The sequence below is a fragment of the Hylobates moloch genome, unplaced genomic scaffold (assembly GCF_009828535.3).
Source record: "Hylobates moloch isolate HMO894 unplaced genomic scaffold, HMol_V3 SCAFFOLD_7, whole genome shotgun sequence".
Lineage (NCBI taxonomy): Eukaryota > Metazoa > Chordata > Mammalia > Primates > Hylobatidae > Hylobates > Hylobates moloch.
Window position 1 is genome coordinate 20,538,754 of NW_026652282.1, and position 23,782 is coordinate 20,562,535.

The following is a 23,782-nucleotide window of genomic DNA, read 5'->3' on the forward strand; positions in this document are numbered from 1 at the left end:
TGAGGTAGGAGAATTGCTTGAACCCGGTAGGCAGAGGTTGCAGTGAGGAAACATCACTTCTGGGCCTGTAATCATAGCACTTGAATGGTTTTCTTTGTTTGTTGGTTGGTTTTGTTTTTTTGTTTGTTTGAGACAGAGTCTCACTCTGTTGCCCAGGCTGGAGTGCAGTGACGCAATCTTGGCTCACTGCAATCTCCGCCTTCGAGGTTCCAGCAATTCTCCGGCCTCAGCCGCCTGAGTAGCTGGGATTACAGGTGTGCACCACCACACCCGGCTAATTTTTGTATTTTTAGTAGAGACCGGGTTTCACCATGTTGGTCAGGCTGGTCTTGAACTCCTGACCTCAGGTGATCCGCCTTTCTTGGCCTCCCAAAGTGTTGGGATTACAGGCGTGAGCCACCGCGCCCAGCCAGAATGTTTTTAAGCTCCCCAAGTGTTTCTGAGGTGCATCCTGGATTTGGAACCTGCCCCCTGTCTCTAATGGTTTTGTATTATTAATATGGGCTACTGACTCCAGCTGGATGGTAAGTATCTTGAGGGCAGGGCCCCCACCTCAAGCTTCCTTGTTGATGTCACTGTGACATCACAATGTCTGCACAAATATCATTGGATGAAATGAATCAGAGCAACTGCCACCCAGAATGTCAGTTGCCAGTGGGCTCCAACAGAACTGAAGGACGAACAGTAGGTGCCTAAGAGTTGGCCGATCTGGTCACTCTCTCCAGTGGGCCACAGGGCCCCACTTGGTGGGCAGTCTCTGCTGCCAGCTAGGGCATCTCAGTTCAGCCCAGAGCAAAGAGGTGTAGGGACATAACGCTTTCCTCAAGCTTCCTTTCCCAGGTCCAAACTTAGAGGCCCAGTTTTGGGCCTAGAATTCACTGAGGCTTGTGGCTGTTTGTCCAACAGTTACCATGGATCACCGAAGCCGACTACGGGGCATAGGCCTGAACCGAATCCCTGGGACTCAGTCCCGAGCCCCCCGAGTCCCACTCCCCTTCCACGTGGAACAGGAGGCCAGGGAAGGAGAAGACTGGGAGCGAGAGCCACCTCGTCAGAGGCCTCTTATCTATGAGCCACCAGAAAGTGAAGAGCTGCCAGATAATGTTATGGGTAAGGACACACCCTCCCTCGGCAGAAGGAGGCTGGCGTCACCTTTTTCATCCTTTACCTCCAAGGAAGCAGGGGCCGAGAGGCAGAAAGCAGAGTATACAATGGGCAGAACTAGGGTAAGGGATGAGTTTGGAAGGGGGACATTTTCTGTCTGCCACAAAAGGTTGTTTCACAAGGAGTAAGGATAAAATGTGTGAAAGCAACTTGAAACTGAGGCTGTTTGCAATATTAGGTGTTATTTATAAAATCAAGTGTTTGCAATGTCAGTTGCTTACTGTGGGCCAGGTTCTTTGGGAAAGAGAGACCAATAGACATTGATTTCAGCCCCAGAGAACCCACAGTCTAGTAGAGGAAAGATAAACTTAGGATGGTTTCTGCAGGATTCAGAAAGATAACAGGTGCTTACAGAAAACAAACTTAGTATGTTCTCACTTAATTGTGGGAGCTAAAAATTAAAACAATTGAACTCATAGAGATAGAGAGTAAAAGAATGGTTACTAGAGGCTGGGAAGGGTAGTGGGGGGCTGGGGAGGAAAGTGGGGATGGTTAGTGGGTACAGAAATATAGTTAGAATAAATAAGACCTAGTATTTGATAGCACAACAGGGTGACTATAGTCAATAACAATTTAATTGTATACCCTAAAATAACTAAAAGAGTATGATTGGATTGTTTGTAACACAAATGATAAATGCTTGAGGTGATGGATAACCCATTTGCCATGATGTGATTATTACACATTGTGTGCTTGAATCAAAATATCCCATATACCCCATAAATATATATATACCTATTATGTAGCCACAAAAATTTTTTTTTTAAATTTAAAAAGAAAGATAACAAGCACTTGCAGGAAGACAGAGGGCACCCTGGGATCACACAGGCTCATGCCTGTAATCCCAGCACTTTGGGAGGCCAAGGTGGGCGGATCACAATTAGCTGGGTGTGGTGGTGCGCACCTGTAATCCCAGCTACTTAGCAGGCTGAGGCAGGGGAATTGCTTGAACCTGGGAGGTGGAGGTTGCAATGAGCCGAGATTGCGCCACTGCACTCCAGCCTGTGCGACAGAGCGAGACTCTGTCTAAAAAAAAAAAAAAAAAACACCTAACGCAGGGTTAAGTTGCAACATTGCCTGTTTGCCCCACAGTTCCTTTCCAGCTGGAAGAGAAGAAATGGTCTAGGGATATGGCTTTTCAGGTTAGACTTTACTTCTCCAAGTTTTCTAGGGACCTGAAAAGGGCTCTGACTCGAAAGAGGAGTCATGGTTGTTCACAAAGATCACTGCAAGGAAAAGAATAAGAAACGTCTGTTAGAGGGATAAAACGCAAGCTATTCATTGGCAGAAAGGTTAGTTTCCCTTTTGAGGGGCGGGGGTGGCGTGGGATGAGGAGGCTTTTTGGGAGAGATAGGCGTGGAAGGATGTCTAACAAGTGCTGGCGGCGAGGGTCGTTGGCACTTCAATGGTGGGAAGACAGCCATGGGCGAAGCTTTGTGGAAGAAACAGGTGTGAAGGATGAGAAGGCCTAAAACAGTGCTGAGGGCGCGAGGCCAGTCACCTGCGAAGTTTTGTGTACAAGATGGGCCCAGAAGGATGAACAGGGTCTAAAACAGTGCTGAGGGTGGGAGTGCAGAAGATCGGTCACAAGTGACGACACAATGTGGTCTTAGTCCAGTTGGTGGACGCTCGGTGGCCTGGGCCTGCCCCCAGTGCGCAGACGCACACAGCAGGTTGCAGCGGCAAGCGGGGCGGTGCCCACGGCGGGGAGATGGGTGGGGAGGGCAGGGAAAAGGCCAGGGGTTAGGTGATGGGGTAATTGTCAGAAAAAGGAACAACACTGCTGGGAGAGTTTTCTGGTAACTTTTCAAGTCTTCATTTAAATTTAAAAAAAAAAAAAAAAAGCTGTCTTTGAAACAATAGATTAGGTCACTAAAAACTGCCTGTTCGCCCTTGCCTGCTGGAGGAAAGTAAATGGTTAGACCTATCCTCTCTAAGTTTTTCCAGGACTTAAAAGAGCTGCAAGTAGTGCAGATCATGGCACCGTTCACACAAATCACTTCAAGAAAAAAAATTAGTAAATGTCTATTAGATCTTGAAACTTATTCCTGCCTATCTGGAACTTGGTAACCTCTGACCAACAACTAACTCCCCATTCCTTCCCTCTCTCCTCGCCTTCCCTACTTCCCAGCCTCTGGTAAGCAGCAGGGTAAATACAGTCAATAATAATGTATATTTCAAAATGAATAAGAGTAAATTTGAAATGTCTTACCATAAAAGTCATAGGTAAACAAGGCGATGGATAAGTTAATTAATGTGATGTAATCATCCCACATTGGATACATATTTCAAAATATCACATTGCATCCCACGAATGTATACAATTATGATTTGTCAAGTAAATATAATTTTTTAAAATGTTAAGTGACTGTTAAAAAGCTTGTTAGAAGTATAAAATGCAAGCCATTCACAAGCATATAGGTTATATTCCGCTTGTGAGGGGCTTCTGTGCAGTGGTGAGGCTTTGTGGAAGAGATGGACGTGGAAGGATGTCTAAAACACCACGGAGGTCAGGAGACCTTGCCACTGCCGTCGCAGAGTTGGGCAACGCTCCAGGTCCTGGTCCGCCGCGGAACGCAGGCGCAAATGCAGGCTTGGGATGGGGGAGGCGCGGCCGGCGCCCACGTGGCGGGGCGGGGAGCAGAAGGGGGGGGGGGGCGGAGCAGGTCTCGCGAGGCGGCGCCCCGGCTCGCGCGGGCGTCGTGCACGCGGTTGTAGCTCCCTGGCGGCGGGAGAAGCCGCGCTCGCGCCAAGGGACGTGTTTCTGCGCTCGCGTGGTCATGGAGGCGCTGCCGCTGCTAGCCGCGACAACTCCGGGTCACGGCCGGCACCGAAGGCTGCTTCTGCTGCCGCTACTGCTGTTCCTGCTGCCGGCTGGAGCTGTGCAGGGCTGGGAGACAGAGGAGAGGCCCCGGACCCGCGAAGAGGAGTGCCACTTCTACGCGGGTGGACAAGTGTACCCGGGAGAGGCATCCCGGGTATCGGTCGCCGACCACTCCCTGCACCTAAGCAAAGCGAAGAGTAGGTGGTGTCCCGCCAAAGGGTGGGAGGGGAGACTCCGGAGACACGTGTACCCCGGTTACACCCCCAGAGTCTGTGCTTGGGCGGCACCCCCTGGGCTGCCTCCGGGCCCTGGGCGGGCCTGGTTCTCTCCTAGGAGGGCGGGGAGGGGAATAAAGGGGAGTTCTAGCTGTGAGGAAAGGTATGGTTTCCACCGATCAGATTTTAGAAGAGGTAGTGGTTACCCCAAAAGCCGCAGCTGGGGGAAAGTGGGTGGCCCTAGTCCCGAGTTTGCATCGAGGATGTTGGGCAAACTGAAACAGTTCCTGAAACATCTCAAAGTGCCTTCAGCACATGCCGTCTTTTTCAGGTACTATTTCAGCGAAGGAAGACATTGATAGGTTGAATAATGATTCACAAAAAGTTTGATTAAACAGAAAGGTTGCTAAACACAGTGCTCGGGAGGTCAAACATTTCGTTTTTCTTCCTTTTTGTTTGCATCTTACAAAGATTATTACTAAAAGCCACCTTCCCCAAAGCCTGTGTAGTTAATGGGTATTCCTTATGTTTCTCAGACATGAAGAATCTATTACAGAGTGTACTTTTGAGGGAAATGGGGGAAAAGGAGGTTAGAAGTATGCATTTGGGTTGATGATAAACCTCGTGGCAAATTTGTGTCCTGCCAATTTGGTTTTTGATTATTTGCATTTCTGTCCAGTGTACAAAGCTAATGGCCACTTTCAGGAATGACACGTCAGACGAAGTAGATACTGTGAAAGTTGTGACCTGCTACATCTGGATGTTAAAATTAACCAAAAGTGAACAGTGGCTATAGATAAAGGCTGTCTCTTGCTTGCTATTCAGTAACCTGCTTTTCCTGCAGATCATTTGACATTCTGTAGGTGTGTAGTTGGCTTTTATGGTTCAGTTACAGCGTGTTCCATGCCAGTATTCAGTGAAAAAAGTAATGCTTCACAATTCTGAATCCCTAGAGTTAAATGGAATGTTGTTGTGACTTAGGGTGGGTTGGGAGTGATAAATGAGAAAAACTGTTTTGTCCTCTTAAACATTTACAGTTCTTACTGAAAGTAAGTACTTTCAGTAAACTACTTTGGGACTTTTTTTTTTTTTTTTTTTTTTTTGAGACGAAGTCTCGCTCTGTCACGCAGGCACCCAGGCTGGAGTACAGTCGCACGATCTCGGCTCACTGCAACCTCCACCGCCCGGGTTCAAGCGATTCTTCTGCCTCAGCCTCCCAAGTAGCTGGGACTACAGGCGCGCGCCACCACACCCGGCTAATTTTTGTATTTTTCGTAGAGACGGGATTTCACTATATTGGCCAGGCTGGTCTGGAACTCCTGACCTCATGATCCGCCTGCCTCGGCCTCCCAAAGTGCTGAGGTTACAGGTGTGAGCCACTGCGCTCGGCCTACTTTGAGATTTTTAAGAAAACCAGTCTTAAATTTTAAAATCAGTATTTCCAAGTCCCACTGGTTTTACTTGCCTGGGAAAGTATTTTAGATATGTCAGCCAGTTAAGTGTTTACTTACATTACATATATTTTCCATAGGAAACAAATATACTTCAAAGCTTTCCCTTTACCAGCAAAACTTAACATTTTAGTTGTTTACTACATTTCTCTGTCACATGTAGGCTTATCTAGAATTAAAGATACAAAGACTTTTGTTAGTAAAGACTATTATGGAGCCATGAAGGCCATATTTTCAAATAATTTTTAGTAATATCAAAAACTGTTCATAATTAATTTACTGTTTCCTTTAAGGAGAAAAAAAAGGTGGGGATGCAAACACGTGGCAAATTTGTGTTTAAAAAAGAACGGAAAGGCCAGGCGCGGTGGCTCATGTCTATAATTTCAGCACTTTGGGAGGCCGAGGCCGGCCGATCACCTGAGGTTGGGAGTTCGAGACCAGACTGGCCAACATGGTGAAACCCCGTCTCTACTAAAAATACAAAAATTAGCCGGGTGTGATGGCGCATACCTGTAATCCCAGCTACTGGGCAGGCTGAGGCAAGAGAATCCCTTGAACCCAGGAGGCGGAAGTTGCAGTGAGCCCAGATCACACCACTGCACTCCAGCCTGGGCGACAGACTGAGACTGTCTCAAAAAAAAAAAAAAAATAACTAAAATTAAAAAAAATAAGACTAGAAAGACATCAGAATGTTAACAGTAGTTGATGGGAGTTATGGAGAGAGAGGATTTAAGTGTTCTTTGTACTTCTCTGCATTTACCAGAATCTTTATGTTAATTACATAATTTATATTTAAGACAATTTTTGTTTTTTTAATAAATGCAAGGGATTGCTTTGGGAATTCCATTTATAGATCTTAGCAAAGTAACTACCATTCTTAACCAAATATTTCCAAAATCAATTTTCAGAACAAAATTTATTTTTCAAATATGGTTTTCCCAGTATGCTAAAATCATTAAGGCGTGTCATTGTAATAGATCATTACAATTATTATAACCTCTCACTTGAGTAGCATTTTAAGTAATTTATTTAAAGTATATATAATTGAATACCCTTCTGCTGTCTATTTCTCCCTCCTGGCCTTTACTTAATCAGATCAGGATTATATATATGAGGTAGGATGCTGGCTCAAGATAAGTAATCATGTTATATATTAATTTTTAAGAGAAATTCATGTTGTTTGTCTCTATTTCGGAGTGACCCATAAATGGTGGCTGTTACACAGAAGTATAAGCCTTACTTTCTAGGACCCTTAGCCAAACTTAGAAGCAAGTATTGACTTCAGTGTTTGTAAGGGGTCTGAAAGTATAAGTGCTATCTGAATGTGTTAACAGAGCATGAAGGTGCATTATTATCTAAGTGTGTTGGCTAAAATTACTGTACGCCCTTACAAGAGACCAGCATGAACTGTTCAGTTTCCATTGGGTCACTTGAAACCTGTTCAAGGGAGTCTTCTTTCAAAGCCCTCTAGGAAAATGATCCCATGGTCTGGGATTTTACACTTGTGGCCTGACATATTTGTACATTCGCTCCTCATTTTGTGTAGCCTCACCTGCAGCAGGTCCTCCATGTGTATGTCAGAAGCTGGACAAACTAGTACATCTGGAAGACTGCCATTAGAGAAAGGAAAATCTAATTATTTGAAATGTAGGAAGTTGACAACTTGAAGCGGGGCTATGGTGAAGTATCCAGGAGGGTTTAGTGCAGGGTAGAATTTAAGGGGTCTGTGAGCATGAATAGGGGAAAAAAGTATTTATTTTCACTAACCCCCATCTGACATTTACTGTTTCCTTCTATTATGAATGTCAGCAACAAACTACACTACCTTCAGCAGTACTTGCTTGTATCTTTCACCAATAGAATCACAGTTACTTTCTTGCTACATTATGGTTATCACAGGTATCCTGAAACACCATTTTCATTCATCGTTATCTTAGGTAGTTGTCAGATCACAACTAGATCTTGCAGTTTTGAAGTGTTATAGAGCACGTGTATTATGATATCACCAATTTTTTTTAATATTTCGATAACTGCATTTAAATACAATTGGTTTCTTTTGTAATTCTATGTATTTTCCTTTTTCATTCAATAACACTCTTTTAAGAAGTCTGTAAACACCAGACTGCCAAAGAGATCAAAGGTAGCCCTGATTTTTAGTGATTTTCTAAAGATGTCCTTCTACCATTCCACCAACTTTTCTCAGTGTTACAGAACATCATGTGTTTTTCTTTCTTAGTTTCCAAGCCAGCGCCCTACTGGGAAGGAACAGCTGTGATCGATGGAGAATTTAAGGAGCTGAAGTTAACTGATTATCGTGGGAAATACTTGGTTTTTTTCTTCTACCCACTTGATTTGTAAGTAATACATGTAAATAGCTAGTAAAATCTCAGTCTTTATCAATTATTTTTCAGGAATATCAAACAAATTATTTTGTTGAGCTCTTGGTTTTTAAAAAGGCAAGCTGAAGTAAAGAAATGTATTTAAAAAGGTAACATCTACCATATATTTCAGAGTCATAACACACCGACCTCAATACTTATGTCTACATGATTATGTTATAATGGAATCACTAGAGGAAAGCTACAATATATTCATTAAGCCATACCTACTAAGGCAAGAAAATGGACTGATAATATATTAGAAAGCATTTAATAGCAAGACCTATGCCGTAATTCTTTTTACTGTATCTCTCTTGATTAGAAAATTAATTCTGTAATCCCAGCACTTTGGGAGGCCAAGGCAGGTGGATCACAAGGTCAAGAGATCGAGACCATCCTGGCCAACATGGTAAAACCCCATCTCTACTAAAAATACAAAAATTAGCTGGGCGTGGTGGTACTCCCCTGTAGTCCCAGCTACTCGGGAGGCTGAGGCAGGAGAATTGCTTGAACCCTGGAGGCGGAGGTTGCAGTAAGCCAAGATAGTGCCACTGCACTCCAGCCTGGCAGACAGCGAGACTCTGTCTCAAAAAAAAAAAAGAAAAAGAAAATTAAGCCATTTTCTCTACTGATACCATGTAACCGTGGTTTTTCCATTTTTGTTTGCTGCATCTGTTGCTTTTCTGGGATTTGAACATTTTGCTGAAAATATTATATACTGCTTAAGGAATAAGGAATAACACCTGTGTATATGTTATGGTTATTGTGGGGTTTCTCGTCTTTCTTTAACTCTGTGACAGTGAACGTTTTTGTATATGGTCAGAAAGTTGACTAAAAGTAAATACTCTTACAGCTTTATTCACATTGAGGATTTAATTTTATTTTGAAAAACACTATTTTGAATGTTTTTCAAAACTCATGAAAGTGAGAAGAGACCAAAAAGAGTTATGTCAATTTTTATCTTTTATTCTCTTGGAACTTACTTTTTGGTTACAAGAAGTAACTAGAAGTTTCCTCCTCTATCTTTGCCACTGTGCCTTTTTCCATTAGGACTAATCTGGAACTACATAGATCAAATTTAAACTTGCAGGGAGGGTATACTTAAGCTCATTTCTATAGGTTGTTTCTAGGCCAGGGATTAACAAATTTTTTCTGCTGGATTTGGCCTATTGACTTATTTGCCAACCCCCGCTCTAAGCCACATAGGAAGAATTCTCATGAAAATTATTACATTGAGACTAAAGTTATGAGTCTGCATAATATATAATCTTTTAAATTATAAGAACTTGCTTCTTTCTAATCAACTCATATTGTGACTTGATTTTAAGTATAGCTTAATTTCTAACAGAAACCAGAAGTAGAAATTTCAGTAGACATAAAAAATTACAGGCCTTCTAAATTCATGTTGTTATAAAACCAGAAGGTTAACATGTATGTTAAATATATACGACTAACACCCTGAATTTGGAAATTAGTCTAATGTAGCAGAAAAATATGTTCTGTGTTTCTCTATTGTTATTCATAACTCCATAATGGGTAAGAGATAGTTAATTGGAGCATGTTGTTAGCAATGGTCTTCTGGGACAAGGAGCTAAGATAGCCTCTTCCTGTTTTCATGTAATGCTGGTTAGAGGAGGAAGAATTCTGGGGCATTTGCCACAGTCTACAAGGAGGAAAGTTACAAACATAACCCTTCAGTTTCCTGCCAAAACTTTTTCTGTCTTCACTAAGAAGTTGGTCAAATGTATCTCTAGGTAGCATTCCTTGAAATAAGAAGAAAGGCAGAGGCTCACGCCTGTAATCCCAGCACTTTGGGAGGCCAACATGGGCGGATCACCTGAGGTCAGGAGTTCTGGACCAGCCTGGCCAACAAGGTGAAACCCCGTCTCTACTGAAAATACAAACAAAATTACCCGGGCGTGGTGGTGGGCGCTTGTAGTCCCAGTTACTCAGCAGGCTGAGGCAGGAGAATTGCTTGAACCTGGGAGGCGGAGGTTGCAGTGAGCTGAGATCGCGCCACTGCACTCCAGCCTGGGCGACAGAGTGAGACCCTGCCACAAAAAAAAAAATAAAGGAAGGCTGAGGTTGACCATTCCTACCCTTTAGAAAATATTAAAAATACATTTTATAGCCCAGGTTTCCAGGGACATCATCCGAGATTAGAACTGTCTACTTGGACATGACAGTGCTATACCTGAACAACTGAAACATGTTAAAATCCTGTATTGGTCTCTGGTAGGAACTTGTACCCTAACTAAGTCTATGTTTTTCAAACTTTCTTGACCATGTCTCACAGTAGGAAATACATTTTTCATTGTCAGCCAGTACACAGGCACATATATATACGGTAACATTCCATCTGGATGCACCAGCACAGCCATGCTCCTTAAAATACTGAAAAACCCTCATATCATGTGGTAAACAGCCACTTCCCTTCCCTCCCCAACTAGTTAGTCCTCCTGCCTGATCCCTTTCAGAAACCTCCAGAACTAAAGCCAGCTTTGAGTTAAGATTGTTAAATATTTTGAATATCACTGTTGAAGATAAACATATATATGTATTTGTATATACAAATATGTGTTTCGTAATTTACCCTTACTATGTATGATAGAGTCTCCTATTTTCTATTCGATTTCACTTTTTAAAAATGTTGTTTAGAACTCAGTTGATTTAAGGAGTCTCTACCACGATTTGAAAAAATGCCACCCTAGTAATATTCTCTAAACATGGCCTGACAACATGAGGGTATTAAGGTATAAAATCCCTGGCTGCACAGGACTGGTAGACAAGGTGGAAGAGGACCTTATCAAGAAAGGAGGGGTGGGGGTACTGGAAAACATTGCCTCCTCTCCAAAATACAGATAGATGCATCTAGTTCATAGGGTTGGTATAGGAATATTAAAAAAATAGTGAAATGATGTAAAATTTGTGTAGATCCTTTGAAAGCTATAAAGTACTATATAAATAAAAGGTATTATTAAATAAAAGTAATAAAATAGGGGGTGGCTATTGCTATAAGGGAGAGGGGAACACTGGTTGACTACTGATCTATTAAGTTGTAATAAGAAAGTTTATTGAGATGTAGTTGGGAACTCTAATATGTTTGTTTCTTAAATATTTGATTAAATGACAGTCTTTTAGACTACTCCATTTTGAAAAGGTTCAAAAATTGTTCTTAATGTGCATTTTTATTATTAAAGGTATTTGTAAAAATTGTCATTTGAAAGTTTAGGTATATGCTTATTTGGAGAATACTGAATTTTTTTTTTTTTTTTTTTTTTTTACCTTTCAGCACATTTGTGTGTCCAACTGAAATTATCGCTTTTGGCGATAGACTTGAAGAATTCAGATCTATAAATACTGAAGTGGTAGCATGCTCTGTTGATTCCCAGTTTACCCATTTGGCCTGGTCAGTATCTTACACTTACATTTGTAGAAAAAAAAGAATGGATTTACTGTTAAAGCGTGGGCAGATAACTCTTGATATGATATAAGACTATAGTCATTTATCAGACAATTCAGGAATAGATTTATCTAAGAGTAATACATGCATCTACACATTTTCCGGGTTAAAAAAAGAGAGAAGAGTAATATAATCAGCTGCTATAGTAAAAATGCTTAAGGATTTTATAGGACATTTCAAAATAAGGGGAAAAGTTAAATGCAATAGATGTGATTTCTATAGCGAAAACCACTGAATTATATGATTACTTTATTATAATAAATTGGGTTACCATAATCTGGAGGAAAAAAATCTTTAAAATATGCCATTTCTCTGTTACACAGTTATATAGTCAAACTCAGCTTTTACAATTTTCAAGAAACAATACTTTTTAAAAATTAGTTTTAAAAAATGTTTAAAAATTCATTAATCATAAAAAGATGTTCTACCTAAATTCATTGTAAAAAATTGCAAATTAAAATGACAAGAGATGCCAATTTTCCCTGTCTGGTTGGCCAAGATTTAAAAGATTGAAAAAATGTATCTACTGTGGACAAAAATTGAAGAAACGGCACTCACACACAGCTGTTTAGCATTTCTGGAGAGCAGTTGGGCAATATGTCTCAAAATTGGAAATTTACATGTTAATATGAGTTTTTATAGTGTCCACAGTCTTGTGCAGAAAACTTTGTGCACAATAAAGACCATTCAGAATTGGGCCGGGCACAGTGGCTCACGCCTGTAATCCCAGCACTTTGGGAGGCCGAGGCAGGCAGATCACCTGATGTTGGGAGTTTGAGACCAGCCTGACCAACATGGAGAAACCCTGTCTCTACTAAAAAGACAAAATTAGCTAGGCGTGGTAGCAGGTGCCTGTAATCCCAGCAACTCAGGAGACTGAGGCAGGAGAATCACTTGAACCCAGGAGGTGGAGGTTGCAGTGAGCCGAGGTCACGCCATTGCACTCCAGCCTGGGCAACAAGAGTGAAACTCCATCTCAAAAAAAAAAAAAAAAAGATTCAGAACTATTTTGATTTTAAAACATAAGATTCAATTTATTAAAGTTACAAATTTAAAACACGAGCTTTTTTTCATTTATAATCTGTGTGTGTGTATAACAAATTTTCATTGCTTGGTGAGCTACAATTTAATTAATTACATTTCCCTAAGAAATTAATTCCCAAAAGTATTTTTAAATGCAGTTATATATTTAATATATTTGAATTCCTTAAGTATCTCAATTTTTAGACAAACCTTCCCAAATACTTAAGTAGTTCTAATTTGCCAAATTCTCTTAAACATTATAAATAACATATAAATATGTACTGATTATTTCTTAATATAAATTTTTTTTTTTTTTTTTTTTTTTTGAGACAGAGTCTTGCTCTGTCCCCCAGGCTGGAGTGCAGTGGCGCGATTTCGGCTCACTGCAAGCTCCGCCTCCCGGGTTCACACCATTCTCCTGCCTCAGCCTCCCGAGTAGCTGGGACTACAGGCGGCCGCCAACACGCCCAGCTAATTTTTTGTATTTTTAGTAGAGACGGGGTTTCACCGTGTTAGCCAGGATGGTCTCAATCTCCTGACCTCGTGATCCGCCCGCCTCGGCCTCCCAAAGTGCTGGGATTACAGGCTTGAGCCACCGTGCCCGGCCAATATAAAAATATTAAAATAGCCTGGCATGGTGGCTCACACCTATAATCCCAGCACTTTGGGAGGTCAAAGCAGGAGAATCACTTCAACCCAGGAGTTCAAGACCAGCCTGGGCAACATAGTGAGACCCCATCTATACAAAAAATAAAATAAATTAGCCAGGTCTGGTGGTGCATGCCTGTGGTCCCAACTACTCGGGAGCCTGAGATGGAAGGATCACCTGAGCCTAGGTGGTCAAGGCTGTAGTGAGCCAAGATCATACCACTGCACTCCAGCCTGGGCAACAGAGTGAGATCCTGTCTCAAAAAAAAAAAAAATTAAAATATAGGCTTAATTTGCTTCATCATTTCCTTTAAAAAAAAAAGAAAGACAGGATCTTACTATGTTGCCCAGGCTGGAGTACAGTGGCACAATCAATCATAGCTCCCTGCAGCCTTGAACTCCTGGGCTCCAACAATCCTTCTACCTCCCCAAATAGTTGGGACTGCAAGCTTGCACCACCATACCTATTTTAATTTTTATTTTTGTAGAGATGGAGTCTTGCCATGTTGCCCAGGCTGTGCTTCATCACTTCTGTAGTAATTCTAAATCTTCCGAGGATTAAAATACATATCCACTAAGGAAAAAGTTATGTCATCCCAAATAATTTGGGATTGCTTTCCCAAGGAAATTTGGGGATACATTCTCAGCCTGATAGGGTTCACATCAACCAGAGATTTCTACTTGGGTGTCAGAACTGGGGCTCCAGATATCTAGAGCAGTGTCGTTTTGTTTTCTATCTGCTGTGTCAGTACCCTCCTGTTAGAGCATCAGCCCATGTCTCCTGGTTTCAAGTTACAGAATACAGATTGAGCGTCCCTAATCTGAAATCCACAGTGTTCCAAAATTCAAATTTTTTTGAGTGCTGACATGATGCTCAAAGGAAATGCTCAGTGAAGCATTTCAGAGTTCGGATTAGGGATGTTCAACCAGTAAGTATGCAGATATACCAAAATCGGAAAAAAATCCTAAATCCAGAACACTTCTGGTCCCAAGCACTTCCAATAAGGGATACTCAACCTGTAGTGAAGACTGATGCATCTGATATTATAACTAACTTCCTTCGCTGCTTCAAGTAGACTTTGCATTTCTTTGTCTCTCAGAATATTAAAATGTCATCCATTTGTATCCTGCCTGTCTGTTCAAGGCTTTATCTTATGATCACACTACTAAGGTTATGCTTATGATACTGCATATCTTTTGATCTATCAGTTTCACTTTCAGAAATCAATTAGACAAGTGTATAAAAGTAAGAATAAAAGGATGTTTTCAGCAGTGTTTATAAAGCAAAAAAAAAGGTGGTTCGATGTATAATTCTTCAACTTTACAGTTGGTTTATGGGATAGTAAATACATTTTTAGCTAATGATATTTTCAATTTATAATGTGTTTATCAAGACACAGCCCCGGCCGGGCACAGTGGCCTGTAATCCCAGCACTTTGGGAGGCCGAGGTGGGCGGATCACCTGAGGTCAAGAGTTTGAGACCAGACTGGCCAACATGGTGAAACCCCGTCTCTATTAAAAATACAAAATTAGTTGGGCGTGGTGCTGGGTGTCTGTAATCCCAGCTACTTACAAGGTTGAGGCAGGAGAATCACTTGAACCTGGGAGGCAGAGGTTGCAGTAAGCCAAGATCATGCCATTGCACTCCAGCCTGGGTGACAGACCAAGACTCCATCTCAAAAAAAAAAAAAAAAAAGAAACAACCCCATCTTAAGTCAAGGAGTATCTGTGTATCCATACATTAAAAATGTGTTATAGGCCAGGCGCAGTGGCTCACACCAGTAATCCCAGCACTTTGGGAGGCCAAGCCGGGTGGATCACCTGAGGTCAGGAGTTCAAGACCAGCCTGGCCAACATGGTAAATCCCTGACTCTACTAAAAATACAAAAATCAGCCAGGTGTGGTGGCACACGCCTGTAATCCCAGCTACTTGGGAGGCTGAGGCAGGAGAATCGCTTGAACCTGGGAGGCAGAGGTTGCAGTGAACCGAGATCACGCCGCTGCACTCCAGCCTGGGCGACAGAGCAAGACTCCGTCTCAGAAAAAACAAAAATGCGTTGTAGGCTGAGCACAATGGCTCACGGCTATAATCCCAGCACTTTGGGAGGGTGAAGCAGGAGGATTGCTTGAAGCGAGGAGTTCGAGACGAGCCTGGGTAACAAAGCCACACCCCATCTCTACAAAAAAGTGTTTAAAACATTAGCCCAGTGTGATGGTGCACACCTGTAGTCCCAGCTTCTCAGGAGGCTGAGGCAAGAGGATCGCTTGAGCCTAGAAGTTTTAGGCTACACTGAACTATGATCACATCACCGCCCTGCAGCCTGGGAGACAGAGCAAGACCCCGTCTCAAAAACATAAAATAAAAGTGTGTTGTGTATATATATTTTTTAATGTTTAAAGGATAGGAATATATTAAATGGGAAAAGCAAGAAAATGGAAAGTATATTAGCCTGTTTTTGTTAGTGAAAGAATGTGTGTATTTCATGTGTGTGCATGTGCATGTATAGAGAAAGAGTGCTGTTTTAATATATGCCGTTTACTTAGCTCTGAGAGGTGAGCGTTCTGTTTGTTACAGGATTAATACCCCTCGAAGACAAGGAGGACTTGGGCCAATAAGGATTCCACTTCTTTCAGATTTGACCCATCAGATCTCAAAGGACTATGGTGTATACCTAGAGGACTCAGGCCACACTCTTAGGTACCTTTCAGTGGTTTTATATTATGACAAATCCAAGCATGTTTATAATCCTCCTTGAGATAGATGTTATTTATGAATAGAAGAACAAATTTTGATCAAGAAATATAATTTTGAGGCCAGGCACGGTAGCTCAAGCTTGTAATCCTGGCACTTTGGGAGGCCACGGTGGGCAGATTACTTGAGGTCAGGAGTTTGAGACCAGCCTGGCCAACATAGTGAAACCCTGTCTCTACCAAAAAATACAAAAATTACCCGGGCATTGTGGCGTATGCCTGTAGTCCCAGCTACTTGGGAGGCTGAGGTGGGAGAATTGCTTGAACCTGGGAGGTGGAGGTTTCAGTGAGCCCAGATCATGCCACTGCACTCCGGTCTGGGTGACAGAGTGAAAAAAATAATAATAATAATGGGCTGGGCATGGTGGCTCACGCCTGTAATCCCAGCACTTTGGGAGGCCGAGGGGGGCGGATCATGATGTCAAGATATCGAGACTATCCTGGCCAACCAACATGGTAAAACCCCATCTTTACTAAAAAATACAAAAATTAGCTGGGCATAGTGGCACACGCCTGTAGTCCCAGCTACTTGGGAGGCTGAGGCAGGAGAATCGCTTGAACCCGGGAGGCGGAGCTTGCAGTGAGCCGAGATCACGCCACCGCACTCCAGCCCGGGCAACAGAGCAAGACTCCGTCTCAAAAAAAAAAAAAAAAAAGAAAAATATTACTTTGTTCTATTAGTCTTTAAACTACTAAATTTAAACTGTTAGTTTATATTACCCTGCTTAAACTATGTTAGCATCATAGACTTTTAGAGCTGAAAGATTATTTAGAGGTCTTTCACCCACCCTGTCATCTTACAGATAAAAGAGACAGATTCATAGAGTTCCGTGATCTTAGCCAAAGTTATATAATAATTTAATTGCAGAGCCCAGACTTAAATCCAGGTCCCTCAACTCCTTGTCCATTTCTTTTTCCTTTTTTCCAACCTGACTCCAGTAATGTTTTTTTCTAAATACAAGTGTCATACTACTTAGCAAACCTGTGTCTTTGGAGTAGGAAAAATTAAGGAAATATTTTACCCAGACGCTCTCACTGGGTTACTTGAGCTAACAAACATTAATAGAATTCTTTGAAAAGGGGGCAATTTTAGTGTGAAACAGTTGTAATTTGGTTGTATTGCTGATTTGCTTTGTAGTGCCAATAGTTTTTCTTGAATGTTTTATGTGAAAGTGTCAGTATTTTATAATCCTGTGTTTTTTATAACAACTTCATTGGAATATAGTTCACATATAATACAATACCCAGTTAAAGAATACAATTCAGCTGGGCATGGTGGTTCATGCCTGTAATCCCAGCACTTTGGGAGACCTAGGCGGGAGGATCCCTTGAGCCCAGGAGTTTGAGACTAGCCTGGGCAACATAACAAGACCCTTGTCTTCTACAAAAAAATAAGTAAATTTTTTTTGTTAAATTAGCCCGTTGTAGTGGCACATTCCTATAGTCCCAGTCTACTCAAGAGGCTGAGATAAGAGGATCGCTAGAGCCTGGAAGTTCAAGGTTGCAATGATCTATGATCACACCACTGCACTCTAGCCTGGGTAACAAGAGTGAGACCCTGTCTCTAAAAAAATAATTAAAATTAAAAATAAAGAATACATTTCAGTGGTTTTTGTGTATTCACAGAGTTGTACAACCATCACCACAATTTTAGAATGTTTTCATACTCCAAAAAACCCCATACCCGTTAGCAGTCACTCCCTGTTTCCCCTAACCCACTTCCCCTGGCTTTAGGCAACCACAAATCTACTTTGTCTCTATAGTTGCCTATTCTGGACATTTCATATAAATGGAATCCTACAATATGTGCTTTTATGACTAGCCTCTTTCACGCAGCATAATGTTCTCAAGGTTCATTGTATTGTATTATGTATTGCTACCAGTAGTTTCCCCTCTTTTGTACTTGCTAAGTCTTTAATGTTTTCTGCTTTCATAAAGTCTGTTACTAAGTTAATTTCCAAGAGTAAATATGCCCCAAAAAAGACTGAGGCAGTTTTAAAATGTGGAATCATTTGAACATTAACCAAGTAAAATTATTTAATCTTAGCTATATTATTTGACCTGAGCCAATAGTTTCTTTTTAAAATTTTTTTTAAGGCCGGGCATGGTGGCTCACACCTGTAATCCCAGCATTTTGGGAGGCCGAGGCAGGTACATTGCTCGAGTCCAGCAGTTTGAGACTAGCCTGGGCAACATGGCGAAACCCTGTTTCTACAAAAAATACAAAAATTAGCCGGGCGTGGTGGCACACACCTGTAGTCCCAGCTACTCAGTAGGCTGTGGCGAGAGGATCACTTGAGCCCAAGAGGTTGAGGCTGCAGTGAGCCGAGATCATGCCACTGCACTTCAGCCTGGGCAACAGAGTGAGATCCTGTTTGAAAACAAATTAAAAATTTATTATTTATTTTCAAAATAATACATGCACATATGCACATAGTTTTTAAAGGTCAGATTATCTTCAACAACTATAAATACTCTGGTACATTTCTTAGCCAAAAACAAATTTTTAAAGCTGCAGTTTTACAGTGATAATTCCAAATTATACATTAGATTGAGGGAGGGATGTGCACACACACATGTGTGTGTGTATGTGTGTATACCATTGGAGTAGGTAGGTAGTGTGTTTGTTCTGTATAGCATCCTTCTATGTGGATGGTATAGGAATTCACAATACATAAATGAGAAGAAATGGCCTCATCTCTACCATTCTTCTGTTTTACAGAGGTCTCTTCATTATTGATGACAAAGGAATCCTAAGACAAATTACTCTGAATGATCTTCCTGTGGGTAGATCAGTGGATGAGACACTACGTTTGGTTCAAGCATTCCAGTACACTGACAAACATGGAGAAGGTACCTCTCCCTTCTAACCTTTTGATTTTTTAGTTTGAAAGATAGCATAATTAGTTTGGTTTCTTATCGTAAAAGTAATCGATATTTCCAAAGTTTTCTGATTATTTACAAATTATTAGCAGATCTTTTTAACAGACCAAATTGTAATTTACAGTGCTTTAACAAAATATCAGGCCAGGCATGGTGGCTCATGCATGAAATCCCAGCATTTTGGGAGGCCAAGGTAGGAGGATTGCCTGAGCTCAGGAATTCAAGACCAGCCTGGGCAACCCAGTGAAACCTCACCTCTACTAAAAATCAAATATATATATAAACTAATATATTCTGCTTACTAAATAAGATGCAAAAATATTCACTATTTGCATAGTTCTTTTTGATAAACTCAAAGAGAAAAGTTTCTGCTACTGCAATTTTTAAAATTATGTTTCTGCAAGCTTAGAATGTGTCAATCTGGCAACATTTAGTGATGTAGTTTTCATTTGCCTCTTTGCATTATTGAATTTAGCCTTTTAAATAATCCTTGATCACTTCTCTGCCTTTCAGCTAAGATGAAGTATAGTAATGTAATCTCTGGGCTTATTCAGTATCACATTTGTAATCTACAAGTTCATCATTTTGCTAAAATAGAACACATTATATATTCCTTTTAAAAATGTCACTGAGTCAGGATGCATTCTAAAGTCTCTTTTGACAAACAGTGAATCATGTCATCAGTACAAAGTACTGCAGGATACACGGCAAACAAGCTTACTGGAAGTTTATGTAAATTTGGAGGAATTTTTGCCATGCCCAGGCCTTTCAGCTCACCAGATTCCCAAACTTTCCAACTGTATTAGAGGGGCAATCAGTTTGATTTCTTATATTTTAAATGTAACTAAACATAATTGGTAAAAATGAAAATAGATTAGCTGCCTGCTGATGAGCTCCATGACTAAAATTCCTTGGTGTGAATAGGAGGCTAATAGAAGTCATGTGCTCGGTGGTCTGGAAATGTTCTTATTAGTATATTCTATTAACTTCAGTTTCATATAGAAACAGAAAAAGTCAGTTGCTGAAGGTAACTGAATTCTGTTTTTAAAATGTCTTCTGCCTCTTTTTGTTTCTTTTAGTCTGCCCTGCTGGCTGGAAACCTGGTAGTGAAACAGTAAGTATATATATATTTTTTTATGTTAAGTTGATGGTTAGAGTTAAAAAAAAAAAAAAAAAGAAAAAAATGCTGGCCAGGCGTGGTGGCTCACGCCTGTAATCCCAGCACTTTGGGAGGCTGAGACAGGCGGATCACGAGGTCAGGAGATGGAGACCATCCTGGCTAACATGGTGAAATCCGTCTCTACTAAAAAAAAAAAAAAAAAAATTAACCGAGCGTGGTGGCGGGTGCCTGTAGTCCCAGCTACTTGGGAGGCTGAGGCAGGAGAATGGCGTGAACCTGGGAGGTGGAGCTTGCAGTGAGCCAAGATCATGCCACTGCACTCCACACTGGGCGACAGCGAGACTCTGTCTCAAAAAAAAAAAAAATGCTAACCTTAGAATAATCTTCCCTTGTTACTAGAATTGTCTTGATTTTGTAAATGAAGTAAACATCGCTAAGCAGAAATCAGAGTACAGACATTCTTTGGCCTGTAGGAAGAGTAGCTGAAACCGGAGAAAGCAGAATATGGGGCGTGATGCTGTGAATTTTAAAGCCAAGTATACAGATAAATACACCATTCAAAAAAAAAAGAAGGGCAGAGTGGAGACTTGGTAGAATAATTCAGAGGTCTTATAGGTCGTGTATTGAATTTCTTCCTGTATTGCGGACAAAGAAAACAGTCACAAGCAAAATCTTTCTATGCATAGTAAGAGGTTTTGAGAAAATCTAGCTCAATTAATACTGAAGATAATGATTCTCTCCTTGTCATGAAGAAAGAAAAGATTGAAACACGTATATTCTTTCATTTAGGAGGCTGTATAATTTTTTTTTCTTTTTTGAGACAGAGTCTTGCTCTGTCGCCCAGACTGGAGTGCAGTGGCATGATCTGGGCTCACTGCAACCTCCGCCTCCAGGGTTCATGCGATTCTCATGCCTCAGCCCCCTAAGTAGCTGGGACTACAAGCCTGCACCACCACACCCAGCTAATTTTTGTATTTTTTGGTAGAGACAGGGTTTCACCATGTTGTCCAGGCTGGTCTCAAACTCCTGGCCTCAAGTGATCCACCCTCCTCGGCCTCCCAAAGTGCTGGGATTACAGGCATGAGCCACTGCTCCCAGCCAGGAGGCTGTATAATTTATAGACAATCCCTGAAGTAGTCTCCTGCCAAAATACAATTTAGAAACTTGCTTGAACCTTTTTAGGAAGAACATGTTTATCTTCTAAAATTCAAGAGTTTTACACAAGCTGCAGTTAGGAAATTGGAAGATACTAGAGCATTAGAGGAAGAAATCATTATCTTTGGGTAATAGAAAAATATAGACTCCTAAGACTTTCTTCCTTAGCAAACCAAAGAAAAGTACCATTAGCCATAGATAACCACTGGTAGAAATTTGCGCTCTAACCTCAGGTGTGCCCCTTTCTGGTCCTTGAACGTGCTAAGCTGATTCCTGCCTCAGGGTCTTTGCCCTTGCTGTTCTTTCTGTACTCCGTCTGCATGACTAGTTCCCTCTTTGCTCACATTTCAGCTCAAATGTCATCTTAGAAGTCTTTCCTCACCACTTTATCCCCACCCTAGACATCCTCCAACCAACTTTTTTTTTTTTTTTTTTTTTTTTTGAGACGGAGTCTCACTCTGTCGCCCACGTTGGAGTGCAGTGGCCTGATCTTGGCTCACTGCAACCTCTGCCTCCCAGGTTCAAGCGATTCTCCAGCCTCAGCCTCCCAAGTAGCTGGGATTACAGGCGTGCACCACCACACCTGGCTAATTTTTGTATTTTTAGTAGAGATGGGGTTTCACCATGTTGGCCAGGCTGGTCTCAAACTCCTGACCTCAAGTGATCCACCCACCTCAGCCTCCCAAAGTGCTGGGATTACAGGCATGAGGCACCGCACCTGGCCCAACCAACCTATTTATAAAAGCATTTATTACCACAACCTAAAATTAGAATTAGGATGTAACTCCAAGGGCAGGGACTTTGGCTGTGTTGTTCACTAATAAATACTGCCTATCATAATACTTTGAGTAGTTTCCATATAGCGAGTCTGTTGAAAGAATGTCCAAACACATAAATATATACAACTATTATTTGTCAATCAAAAATAAAATTAAAAAGAATGACCACTACAGTTATGTGATAACACGTATGCATTTTTCTGGAGGGAGAATCCATAGTTTTCATCAGATTATCAGAGATTTGTGGCCCCCAAAAGTTAATCATGTAAATAGTCAACATGTTTTCCGAAATGTCCGGTACTCATCCTATAATACCTTTCAGAGTGAAATTGTACTTCTTGGGAGCTCTCACTGATCTCTGGGAACTTGGACACCTAGCACATGCCTGTGATTGGAGATGATGTTTTCATCAGTCACAGGGTTTTGCTGCACCTCCAGGGGGAAGTGCCCCCTACCTTGAAGATGTGTCTGAAATGCTTTTTAAGGCTTCTTAAGCTGCTGCTTAAGCCAGCAGCTTCTGATTCATATTTCTTTCTATAAGCCTCATAATCAACAAATGTAAACTAACGTGACTGATTTATACTTTAAGGTACCTAGTGGTCAAAGTACCTTTAATGTATAATTTCAAATCCCCTTTGAGATCCATCAGATCAACATAGAGATGAGTAAGTTTGCTATTGTAATATTAATTTTGACCTCAAAGGCAAAACTGTTTTGCAAACCCATCAGAAATTGATTCAGAATCAGTCAATTACAAAAGTTACAATAAGTTATTTATATATATATATATAAAGATAGATTTTAAGTCTAACAGGTTTCTAAGGCTGTGATGCTCTTAGAGGGAACACAACAGTATTCATTAACTATTGACAGTAGTGCTTGATATATTTGAGTTTGGGTTTATTTTTTTTTTTTTACTTTGCAGCTTGAGATTTAAAAGTTGTATTCTGGACTTTAGTAAGCCCTTAGTGAACACCTGCCTCCTTTTCAGATAATTGTGGCATACCATCATTTTAGCAGCAAATGATTTTTAAAGTACATTAACATCTGTAGCCATGCTCTCTAAATGTGTTTGACTTAATTAGATCAAACCTGAAGATACCATGAAAGCCTGGTGGCCAAGAGAAGAGCTGTAAGTAAGTTTTGGGGTGCTTGAGTACAGATGTTAATTTATTCACAAAAAATAAAAATATTTGTCTTTTGGAATAGCCGAAATTAGTAGGTAGGACAAATCTCATTTTTTTCTAAATATACAATCTGATATACAAAAATAATTTTTAGTCAAGGCATGGGCAACTAATGTCAGACTACTCATTATGTACTTTGGCTTTAAAATGAATAATTTCCTTTTTTTGTTTTGTTTTAACAGATAATCCCAGATCCAGCTGGAAAGCTGAAGTATTTCGATAAACTGAATTGAGAAATACTTCTTCAAGTTATGATGCTTGAAAGTTCTCAATAAAGTTCACGGTTTCATTACCACACTGTGTTGCAGTAGTAATTTCTTGGAGAATATAAAAATCCACGTCAAAGTCCAAAAATATTTAGCATTAGCATTAGACACTGATGCCAAAAGACAAGCAGTTATTCTCTGTCTTTCCAAAGGAAGAAATGGGAGATTGAATCAAACTGAGTAATAGCAATAATGACATTTATGGGGTACATGCCATGTGCCAGGCATTGTGTTAAGCAGGTTGGGGCGTTATTTAATCCTCACAGCAACTCAGTGAGTTCTTTATTTTACAGATGAGGAAACTGAAGTGCAGGTAAATTACTCACCCAAAGTCACATAGCTAGCTAGCAAAGGCAAAATCCGACCTTGCACCCAGACAGGCTAATTCTAGTTTCTGAGATCTTAACACTCCACTGTGGCTCACCTCTCCATACCTTTGAGGGTAGCAGTAAAGAACGGGTTGTGAGCACACTC

At 41.0% G+C, this 23,782-nt stretch overlaps 1 protein-coding gene across 3 annotated transcripts; it reads left to right on the forward strand.

Moving 5' to 3' along the window:
• The first annotated feature begins 3,860 nt into the window (after window positions 1–3,860).
• Window positions 3,861–23,337, forward strand: PRDX4 (peroxiredoxin 4). Of its 3 annotated transcripts, XM_032756685.2 has the most exons (8): window positions 3,861–4,185; window positions 7,891–8,008; window positions 11,325–11,441; window positions 15,743–15,865; window positions 18,641–18,771; window positions 19,881–19,915; window positions 22,941–22,987; window positions 23,225–23,243. In XM_032756685.2, exons 1-8 carry the CDS (start codon window positions 3,945–3,947, stop codon window positions 23,226–23,228), a joined length of 816 nt encoding a protein of 271 aa, XP_032612576.1. In that variant the 5' UTR covers window positions 3,861–3,944; the 3' UTR covers window positions 23,229–23,243. The 3 variants fall into 3 exon arrangements, with proteins under 3 accessions (XP_032612576.1, XP_032612575.1, XP_058297779.1); XM_032756684.2 differs by lacking the exon at window positions 22,941–22,987 and having other exon boundaries at window positions 23,225–23,337; XM_058441796.1 differs by lacking the exons at window positions 11,325–11,441; window positions 22,941–22,987 and having other exon boundaries at window positions 23,225–23,332.
• Window positions 23,338–23,782: the final 445 nt, after the last annotated feature.

Bases quoted from the DNA above. Each gene is read 5' to 3' on its own strand.
- PRDX4 (XM_032756684.2), top strand. From the start codon at position 3,945: ATGGAGGCGCTGCCGCTGCTAGCCGCGACAACTCCGGGTCACGGCCGG. The intron at 8,009-11,324 runs GTAAGTAATACA...TTTACCTTTCAG, and splicing joins TTCTTCTACCCACTTGATTT to CACATTTGTGTGTCCAACTG. The intron at 18,772-19,880 runs GTACCTCTCCCT...TGTTTCTTTTAG, and splicing joins CACTGACAAACATGGAGAAG to TCTGCCCTGCTGGCTGGAAA.